Source organism: Anneissia japonica, unplaced genomic scaffold (genome assembly GCF_011630105.1).
Source record: "Anneissia japonica isolate Jap-2015-1 unplaced genomic scaffold, ASM1163010v1 scaffold287738_len211916_cov219, whole genome shotgun sequence".
NCBI classification, from domain to species: Eukaryota; Metazoa; Echinodermata; class Crinoidea; order Comatulida; family Comatulidae; genus Anneissia; species Anneissia japonica.
Genome location: NW_022718514.1, coordinates 97787 through 109515, shown reverse-complemented (window position 1 = coordinate 109515; position 11729 = coordinate 97787). Strand labels below are relative to the sequence as shown.

General features: G+C 32.4%; 1 protein-coding gene across 1 annotated transcript; it reads left to right on the top strand.

Moving 5' to 3' along the window:
* Positions 1 to 1483: 1483 nt before the first annotated feature.
* LOC117110553 (guanine nucleotide-binding protein G(o) subunit alpha-like) lies at positions 1484 to 5576 on the top strand. Its single transcript, XM_033253314.1, has 3 exons — positions 1484 to 1620; positions 5046 to 5138; positions 5257 to 5576. Exons 1-3 carry the CDS (start codon positions 1513 to 1515, stop codon positions 5416 to 5418), a joined length of 363 nt encoding a protein of 120 aa, XP_033109205.1. The 5' UTR covers positions 1484 to 1512; the 3' UTR covers positions 5419 to 5576.
* The last annotated feature ends 6153 nt before the right edge of the window (positions 5577 to 11729 follow it).

The window sequence follows — 11729 nt, the reverse complement described above, 5'->3', positions numbered from 1 at the left end:
AGATGTGTATAAGAGACAGTATATATACTGTATATACATTATATATACACACATAAATAGATATATACTTGATAAAGTGAAGTTATATTGTACATGTACAGTGATAATAAAATTTTAATAAGAGAAGAAAAAGCAGTTAGATAAATAAATGCATGGATGGATTTTAATTCGGTGTGAACACCCAGGATAACACATGAAAGTCCGAGTGGGAAGATTCCAGTGGGGTTCTTCTGGTGGTAATTGGACAGTGCACAGGGAAGCAACCCCCTACTTTTCAAAAGGGTGTACTGTGTTCTTTAACATACACATGGGCCATTTTGCACATGGGACCAACAGGTTAAATGTCTCATCTGAAAGACGATATGCTTTTGTAACTTCTGAAACACAAGGAAAGGCAGCGATGGGAATTTAACTGGGGACCAAGAGATCGCCACGGTTCAGTGCACACACAGTGGCTTCCACCAGATTAGCCGACTGAGCTAAGCTGCTCTCACTGTTATAGAGTACAGTAATAGAAACCTACAGTATGTTAATGTAAACATTTCTTATGAAAGCAGTTGATTTAAATTTTTTTTTTTTTCACATTTAACATTTAATCAGTTTAGAAACTAGACAACAGGTAAAGATGCCTACATGAAAAACAACTGTAAAGTTTCAAAGACGGATTATTATGACAACATCCAGAATGATGATTGCAAGTCAACATTTAAGGTTTATTTAGTACAAGCAGAGCAACGACTATGTCAGTGGTTTATCCCATTGTTGTGTTCAAGTTCTTTGTTGTCGTATCTTGTATTTACCATTTGACAACTACTGTACACTATTAAGCTACTCATGTTGACTTTGTATTAAAGCTGCTGTCAGAGTTATTTATAGTGCAAGCAAAGGTCAAACAATGTCATGATTGTTTATTAATTTGCTGACAAAGAAAAGCATAGGCTTATAATTATGAGTACTGCATACTGCAGAAACTAGGTCAAAATTAATCTAAAACATAGTCCATTATCAGATAAAGTGCTATCAGCCATTTGTCAAAACTAGGACCAATTACCAACTTTCTGGTGTATGTGTGCTCAACAAGATGGCCACCATAGGAAAGCGCCTCCTTTAGGCTTATTATACAATATTATAACGTAGATAAAAAGATAAACATTTGAGTAACTATTATTTCATTAATCATTATTTTAATTAATTTTTGAAATAGCATACAGTAGCCAACAGAGGCCAAGTGGAGTATCTGATATTAAAGAATGAAAACCGAAGTCATATTCGCTATAACGCACCACCACAACGCTTGAGTTTTATTTTTGTACCCAAAACTTTTTTTCAAGGTTAAATTAAGGGCGCCTAGTTAAAAACGATGCTTAGACATATTTTGATTGGCTGGACTATGGCAGCCATTTTGTTCAATACACACACACAGCTCTGCGTATCGAACACCGAATGCGTTGGCGTTAGCGCTCTAGTATTCTTATTATAACTATGTGATATTAAACCAATCACAGATTCTAAATGTTTTTATTTATAGGAGCTGGCGAAAGTGGGAAAAGTACGTTGGTGAAGCAAATGAAAATTATACACCATGATGGCTTCACAGACTATGAACTACAGAGTTTTAAGGTAAACACAACCACAATTTATATTTCACTGTTTTAACAAGAATGAAATACCTGTACTCTTTTTGCCATCCTATGGGGAAATACATACTAGCTTTCAAAAATATTTTGAAATTAGAATGTATAATACATACTCCATGATTCCTGAGGATGACACAATTAATGTTGAAATATTGAATCCCTAGAGAATGGCATGCATTTCAATATTTAGAGTATGTATTTCTTCCTTATCTGAGTTAATCAGTGGAACTTTTTGGATTTTTGAAATTTTTAGTCATTAAGAAAAGTATTATATAAAGCCTCCTGTTACTTGTTGTTACTTGTTGTTTGTAATGTATAGCGCTTTTACTTGCAGTTATGAAGCGCTGTAAGTTTTTGCCTGGTCATTGGTCCAAGCCCTTATAAAAGAAAAATACAAAACAAAGTGCAAGTAACAAAGCACTTCTTTGAAGAAAGAAAAAATAATATAAAAATAAATAAAAAGAAAAATAAATATAATAAGCTAAATTAGTCATGCTTTGTTTCTGATTTTAACAAATTAATAAACTTATCTACAGCAAAATTTTAAACCAATTTAGGTCGACAGGGTACACATACGCTATACTGCAAAACTTTTTTAACATTAATCATAACAAATTGTTCGTCTTCAGTAGCTCTCATATACTGTAGTACAGCAGTACACAGGACATTCCTCCTGTAAATTAAGAACAGCTGAACTGTAGAGTTTGTATTTAATTTTCTGTCGGGGATTCAATTTACCCCCCAGCATGTAGCATGGTATTCAATGTTGTGTGTTTGTAAAACAAAGCTCAAATAGAAGCAGCACTATATACTTTACCTTTCAAGGTTTTTGATCTTTGGAATTAATATATTTTTTTTTTTTTTTTTAAATAAATTTTAGTTATACTATTTGCTTGATGTGTTTTATTAGTAACCGTATATCTGGTGAAGAAAACACTTAATATAATGTACTGTATTTATCTGTATCAAGCATCACAATAACTACTATACTGTATGTATGTGATCTAAGACCTTTCCAGATTGTCAAATATTATTTCACTAAAAAAATGTTGTTTGCCCATATACCTATAGTCATGATACCTAAAAAAAAAAAAAATGTGTGGGACTGTCCTATACTGTCCCAATAGCTGGCTACGGCATTGTTCATATGGTGATGATATGATATCAATAAAACACAAGGATAGCAGTGATGGGAATTGAACCGGGAACCTAGAGATTTCCACAGTTCAGCGCACACACAGTGGCTACCACAAGTTTAGCCGACTGATCTCTCTAAGCAACATATATAATTTTATAATGTATTTTTATGATAATTGTAGCTAGCCAAGCCTTTACAGAATAAAAGAAATGTAACAGTTTATCATCAATACTGTCAATATAAATAATATTACCTTGCAAACAACTCCATTATTGGGTTATTTACTTATTTCATACTGTAAACAAAATGGCTGATGATGTACAAGACATCTGTGTGTTACCGCACATCCAGCAGCTTTATGCAAACACCATAATGAAATTCACAATTACAATTACCAAACCAACAGACCACTGTTAGTGTGGCTTTAAATGGCTTCAGACGGTTTTTGTGGATGGGCTATAGAATTGCAAGACCAATAAAATTTCTAAATAAAGAAGTGATGACAGCTACTTGTTCTGTTCTTAAACACATGAACATTTTTATAATAATAATAATAATAGATGGATTTATATAGCCCAAATAAACAAGGTCTCTATGGACTTGAAAATGCTGTAGGTAAGAAGTCAACGAAAAAAGGAAAATGATGAAGCGAAAAAAAAAAACAATAAACACAAAGCTATCACCCAAACCAAAGTATGGGGTTACACCGCCACCGCCAACCGGAGATCTGTGTTTATGTACTCCGGTTAGCATTGTTTAAGTCTGTCTTTTCTAGGAGGGGTCCCACTTGCCTTTATCAAACAAGACTAATTAGCGAGGTGAAAAAAAGTGTAACTGGTACTTGCTCATCTTTGGAATCCAATTCAAAATAATAGTTTACATTCCTTTGCATCAACCATTTGGTTTCCCCTTCCCCCCATTTGAAAATTTCTGGATTAACAAATTTCTCACAGAATTATTATTGGCTATTATTTTCAATTTCTTTTGTGATCATGTATAATAACAATTCGCATATTCTTGAAGTCTGAAGGTCATAATCATACAGTAGTACACAGTATGGATCTGGGATCCCTTTGCACCCAATTGTATCCAACCATGTGAAATACACATAGACTTCAACAATGACATTCTCAAGTTTTGTATCTATTGTCATTTGTTCATACAATAGTTTATGTCCAACAAAGTTGAATTTGAGTTGTGTACACTTTGTTTATTCTACATTTGTGAGTCTCAAAATCTGTTATTGTTAAGTTTGACTTTGTTCTGATTTTGAGATGGGAAAAATAGTTGTATTAGACAAGGAGTGTTGTGTTGTCGTAAATGCACTCCTGCAAGAATCATTCACACCAACTCTACTGATGTATTGTGTCACAAGTAGAGGTATTTACAAGACTGGTTCAAATATGCGAGTCACAAATAAGCACTGCATAAAAAGGCCTTAAAAAATTTCATAATTTCCAAAGACTCACAAACCATAACTGTAGAACCATTGATTGGAGTGTTAAAATTAGAAACACAGACTTTATTTGAAACCAGACTTTTTGTAAATTTCACTGGCTTGGTTAAGAAATGTCTGAGTTATGAAATATTAATGTAGTTTGATAGCATTGGTAGCCTTTAGCAGCAGCCAAGTGACAGGCTTTTAGTTGTCACTTTTTTTAAAGCCAAATTGATAGAGGATGACCCTTACAGTGTATCCTAGAAGGTTGGCTGATATTCAGGGGCCCTCTAAATGAAATGACATGATCAGTGAAGTCTCATTGGCTTAGGGAATGGATATGTGTTTAATCGTGAGAACAAATCTTATGCTGTGACATGATTTGAACCCAAGGCTTTGGGATTGGAAGGCCAGCACCTTAACCACAAGCTATTCAACTCTACTCAATGACTGTGTTGGCAACAGTAATAGTCATATAATAAATGAATTATAAATCAGTGGCAATTCATATTCGTGATCTCTGTTCAATGTGGAGGTGTGTAATTCATTTTCCAGTCACTTCTCGTATTTCTTTTCCAACAGTTTTCTTCTTTGCCCATGTGATTTTGTGTTACTGTATTAAATTGTTCAATGTTGGTGACTTGACATAGCTGGTTAATGTTTTGACCATTTTTCCCCCTTACTGGATAATGCTGAGGGCTAATGATTATGCTCTATGAGCACAATATATTACTATTTTAAGTTTGTGAAGTTTGTAATTTTCATTTACTGTAAATGTAAGAACAACATAAGATTATCCTAGTATTTCCAGTATTGTTATTTTTTTTTATAGCCTGCAGTATTAGACAACCTGTTAGGCTCCATGAAATACGTGCTTAATGGTATGTTTCTGCTGCGAATAAATCTAGCCAATCCCAGGAATAAGGTAAGTCAAAGCAAATTATAATCATACTGAAAAATAACTTATACTTATTGTCTACCATAAATCCTTGAAATATCTTCACTTCCTTAAAAGATGGTCATTTTTGTGAGTTTTTTTGCAGGTGCATGCCCAAGCAATTCTGCAGTGTCCGCGCTGTTTCGATGAGAACGTTGTTATGAAACCAAGAATAGAAAATGGACTCGTTGCACTATGGAACGATAAAGGTGTCCAACTTGCTGCCTCTCGAGGATATGAATATGAACTTAATGATTCCGCTGTCTAGTAAGCATAAGCTTGCATTTATGTAATTATAATTTCAATGAAAGGGATTCATATTTTACTGGCACTTTTCTCATGTGTAATCAAATTTCTCGTCTGTATGATTCAGTTGATTGAATATTACTCTATAATTTTCGATGCAAAAGTTTTCAATATAAATATTGGAATAAAATACTGTATGCAACTAATATACCTTCCAACATTGTTGGAGATGTGTATAAGAGACAGATATATATATATATAATATGCAACATTTACTATTTGGCATACAGTCATTTGTCAGTTGCCCTATTGCTTTTTAGACCCACTCTTTATATAATTATTCAAGACATGGTTTAAAATTTCAGTTTCTATTTTACCTCATGCTGCTTACCTTGTGCATTGTATGCCTTCCATAGTTTATTTATATTTCGAAAGATGATTCCTGATAACTTAAGCAGCTGTGAATGAGTTAAAGGGATCAAGCTCAACCGACAACTTCAACACCTATTTATTCCACATATGTTGTCAAATTTTTTTCCCACTATCAGTATAAAAGATTTTAATACAAAACCAAGGTTACAACAGGAAAAACAACTTTCTAGGCATAATTCAAATAATAGTATGTACTTAATTTTTCTTGAAGGCAAATAGAGGTAGACATAAAAGAATAGCAATGGATTAATATTTAAGACCACAAAGAGTTTGAGTCAATTTGATAAACATTACTTGAGGCAGTTGTTTGTTACTTGATTTTTTTTTGTCCTAATTTGAAGTTCGCTCATAATTTTATTTCTCCCTATTTGAATGTATTGATGTGGAGCAACCCTTTGCCCTCAAAAGGGTTTATGACTGAAAGCAACGTAGTGATAACTAATTGAGGCTATTGTGGCAGGTAGGATTAGCAGTATTATGGCACGGTTTGTACACCCACTGTACTGTGCATTCCTTAGGGCAATGTTTTAAATGGCGTCAACTAACCCGTTTTCATAGTAATTTGATTTACCTTCATTGTAAGGCGCTCTAGAGTGAAATAACATTTTCATATCCAGTTTCAATTAATTCACTATTTGAAGACTTCCAAGTTGATATTGAATAGGGTATGGAATATGATTGATATCAAATAGGTTGATGATTACTACAGTCAAGGAGGTATAAACTTCCTTGCTACAGTGGAACCCCTTTTAAGGGGACATACTCAGGGCCAAAAAATTGGGGTCCCAAAGCAGGGGTTAGCCGCATACAGGTAGTGTTAAAACATATACTTTCCCTTGTTTCGTGGCTAAAATTGTCCCCTTAAAATCGGTGTCCCCTTAATGTCCCAAAGGAGATTCTACTGTAGTTGTTGTTTTTGGCTGTACACTTAATGAGCTCAGGCTGAATGGACGTCCTTCACAACATATTTTTGAAATAAATAAATAAAAACTATAAGGCTACAGTACATACACTACATCATGTACTTGAACGTTGATGCACATATACAATATGTATGCCGTGTATGCATAAAAAGTAAGTCAATTTTGAAATAATGCAATAAACAAGGAAAGACAAAACTATTAATTGCCTACCTTTAGATCTAAGTTATAAAAACCTCATCACAGACCACTCTATATACAAAGGTTGCAATAACATAGTTGGCAGGTGTTGAAAACTCCTAACCGCTAATCTAAACTAATAAAATTCTATATCCTTCATTCTGTCACATAACAAGGTACACTTGACATTTATACGATGCACCCATCAGGAATTCGGTTTTTTTTAATTTTTCCTGATCATTTTTGTAAGCAACTTGCACAAGCATACAAATGTTGGACACACACAAAAAAAAGCATGAGTATAACAAAGAAGGTCTGTTGTAAATATATTTTTAAACCCATATTAATTAATGGTAATGCACATTCATTGAATGTAAAAAGGGTACAAGCCTTGAGGACTGTCCCCAATGTGTACTAGATCGGGCTACACCTTCATGGATACTCACTAGTTCTGGTGGGTGAAGTTACACACCTACAGTAGACGGAGAGAAGTCAGAGTTCACTGAAGTGGCTAGTAAATGAATTGAAAAGATAGAGAATTATTATAAATGAAATTAATGAATTATCAATACACATTTTGTATTCAGTAAATTTGCTCCTTACAAAATTTTTATTTTGAATAATTGAATGCTTTATCGGAATAAAATACTGTATGCAACTAATATACCTTCCAACATTGTTGGCGCCTGATGATATAGCACCCTCAATCTAGATATCACAAAATAGAGAGCCCTTTAAGTTATTTAAAAAAAAATGTACGGTAGTGGTACTAATTACAGTCATCGGTAGCTTGGTATAGCTTCGTTAAGAAATTTATTTGGCCTGTATTCACATTTTAATGACGAATTCACTAATTTTTATGAATTTTAGGTTGTAATGACCTATAAATGTCATCTTTTATAAAATTGTTATGAAATGTGAGATAATACAGTAATAGTACAACATAGGCGGGAGATGTAAGAAGTGGATGCTCATGCGTGAGGCTTGCGCATTATGTGTGAGAGTTGGCAGGTGTAGAATAATTGGGATTAGCTAACTCTAGTTGCTGAAATTTCAAAAGAACAAGCAAATTTAATCTTTTTTTTAGGTTTGATAGGTGAGCTTCTTGTACATTATTTCTAGAAGACAGTTAATTTTATGGTGATAAAACCATATAAAACTAAAGTATATTTAAGACTGTTTCATCCCGCTTTGTCCATTACTTAATAAACTTTCCTTTCTATAAGCTTAGCATTAAAATCAATTGTAATTATCCATGGCATCTGAATGATAATTGTTAAATAGTTTGTGAGCTTGCCTGGAATAAAAGCCTTTATAGCATTAATCGGTGCATTAAGTCCATACTTGCATGCACTGCATAGTTTAAGCAGCAATGTTCATCCATTATTCAGTATGTTTTGAGTATGTATAGAGAAAGTAAGCCAGAAATGGAACCTCTTGAGTATAGCCCTTCAACAGGTTAAACCTTTATAGGAGATTTGGATCACATTCACAACACACAATTCCCTCCTGTCTTTATGTTTTCTTGAAGTGGATTAATACAGTGATTAAAGAGAATTTAGAAGCAGCCTCTTTACTTTAAGATTGTTATTTGTTGGGTTTGATTAATCATTCATTGGTTCCAAGAACTATCTAAATTAACTTCATATAGCAGCTTCATATAGAAGACACGACAATACTGATGTGCTTTTTAACAATTCAAAATTCAATCTCCTCAAAAAAAAGTATTGCTCTAAACTATGCAATTTTTATGTGATGATATTAACTCTCCACATTTTACACACTACTACTTAAATGGTTTTTTTTTTAGTATATGAGCATTGTCCAAAATTATGACAGAATAAAATGTGTATTCAATGAAACTTTATAGACATATATGGCTGACTATTATTTCTTACCAAATATATATATAAATATAATATATATTTTCTTATAAAAATTTGTTGAAATTTACATTTTAATGTCCTTCCATTTAATGTATTTTAAGCAGAAACTTTTGGAAATTTTTAAGGCTGTTTCATTCCAGATAATAAATCAGTGGCATAACAACAAGTCATGGGGCCTGCTGAAGAATATAAGCCCATGTAAATGCCAGGAAAGTGGGCAGAGGGGATGGTATTTAAGTGACCCCCCCCCCCCCCCTCCTCCCTAACCTAAAAACATTAGTACTAGGGCCGGGACTGTTCTCCCCAAGAGCTCTTAGATAAATAAATAAATAAATAAATTACTAGTTTCCTTAAAGATGATAAATGTTTTTCATCTGTATTTATTAATACAGATGTATTTATTAACAAAAGACATATATCAACTTAAAATAAAGTACTGTTAACTATTTATTGGTAGAAAATCGAACCATTACTTGTAAAGTATGTGCAATTTATAGAATATCAAATTATGAGAAAATTTTAATATTTATTGTAAAATAATTCAACTTCCAAAATTGTTAAAATAAAGACTAATATTTGAAAAAAACTTCTAATATTTACAGGAATCACTTATTTACTTATAAGAAAAAAAAAATCATTCCTGCTATTATTTCACATTCATTTTAAAAGTTAAGTTACCAGTCTTGAGCAGATATGATTTTAGTATTTGAAATGATATTTATTATAGTTTGTGTGATGTGTTATCCGTTCAGTATTTCAAACTTAGAAAATGCATACCAAGTACTTATATTTTAAGATTTACTTAATTTTTTTAACTTACAACATAATATTGGTGTAAATTTGAAATGATGCAATGTGACCATCATTTTGCCTTTTAGCATGTATCTGTGCTTCCTTGTTGCAATGCTCCTCAAAATGTTTAAAGTTCAAAATTAATTTATTCATAATGGTCAACATAGTGAAATTATATATAACACTGCACATTTACTATATCAATATCATTATAATATTAAAAATATACTCCCTAACAAAAATATTTGGAAAACCTAAAAAAATCAATTGAAATGATGAACACATCATTTAAAAAGATCAAATATCTTAACTTCCAAGTAGAAACAGATCAAAACAAATATTTTTGCTGACAGATATTTTACTATAAAAATTATTAAATTGTTTACCAGCCAATTTAAGAGTCTATGCAAAAGAATACAGCAAAAGTATTATTTAATGAACAGGGAAATTGTATTCTTATTCAGATGTTTAGTCGCAAGTCAGCATCAGTGAGCAAAACAAGAAAATATCCACATCATAAGCTTTCAAATGATGGGTCATTTACTGGAATCAACTTAATACCGCCAAAGCTATGAGTAAAAGTACTACAGCTTCTCTGTACTAAAGTACACAATACTTTCACATACTCAGTTTAACATTTAGCGACAGAACAGTGGTTGTTTTCATGGCAAGCCTCATATGTAACTCATAGCAAACAGTATATCTTCAATAAAAAGCATATTGATCCAGTAAATCCAAAATTATTGACTCCCAAAATGTACCATTTTCAGAATTGTTTCTGGCTTATAAATTTATGTTTGAAGTGTGTCCACTTGAGGTGTGTGTGCATTACTAACATATTTTGTTGTTAATCAATAGTTACTTTGCAAATAAAATTTGCAGTGATGTTTGGTTACTAATTTTACTTTATGCTGCAGATTTATAAGTTGTGTGAAATGCTGCTTAAGAATATTTAAAGTTCTAAAGCTCTGTCCAAACTATCACATCTATTTATTATATAAAAACATGTGACATGCCTAGATATGATCATGATGACATCACATCATGACCATATATAGGCACATCATGACTATATATGGGCACATCATGACTATATATGGGAATAGAAAAGTTTTTAGTCAAAGAAATTTGAAAGTCTGAACAGGGTTTTATGCTGCAGGTTTAGAAGTCGTATTTAATTGGTTTCCATACAATATCTACACACTATCGTTGACAGCTTTCGGTGATGCTGATTGGTCGGTCGAATCAGGAAGCCTTTCTGATTGGGTCTGGGACTGCTACGCAGTACGATTGCACTGAAAACACTGTAGCAACAGTGTAGCGATTTTATGGAAACCAGGCTTAATATTGAAAGTACTTATAGTGCTCTTCTCTATACAATTGAGAACATGCATTTTGACGGTTATAATTGTTCGAGCGCTTTTGAACTTTTGATTTTTTTTTTAGTTTTTTAAGTGGACCACCACCAATCAGCTCTGCTAAAGGGTCTTTTGCTTCAAATATTGTTGAAATACCTGTAATATACATTTTTTTAATCCATATATTTTGGCGCTGTGTAAGTTCCTTGATTGATCTTTGTTAAATAAAACTTGTGAAAATGTACTTAATGACAAAAGGTGAATATAGAGAATTCATTTGCAAAAGTAAAAGTATATCAGATATTTATCATATTTTTAGTAGTACTGTGTTTTATGGTAAGTTAGGCAACAATGTTTTTGAGAGTTAAAGTTATATTATAAGCAGTAGAATTTTAACAAGTACTAATTATTTGACATAAGTATATATAGAAATCAATGTAACTGCCCAATAAAATATACTATTGTCATTTATTTAAAACATTTACTATTATTGAAGTTACAGAATATAAATTTTCTATGGTTTGTGTTTTGTTGATATTTAAAATTTTTTTGTTTTACATAACATTACTTAATTCAAGCATTTTGTTAAACTTGGTTATAATCTTTGAATAAGAGACTCAGTCAAGTAGTCTCTCATGTTAGTTGAGTAGTCGGGAGGTATGGGCAACGGCACGTTAGTGAAGTCTTTTTAGGGGTTGTTCTCATTATCAGCATTTTCGCAAGTGTACAAACTGTACTCTTTTTCAGTAACTACTCTTTTTCAGT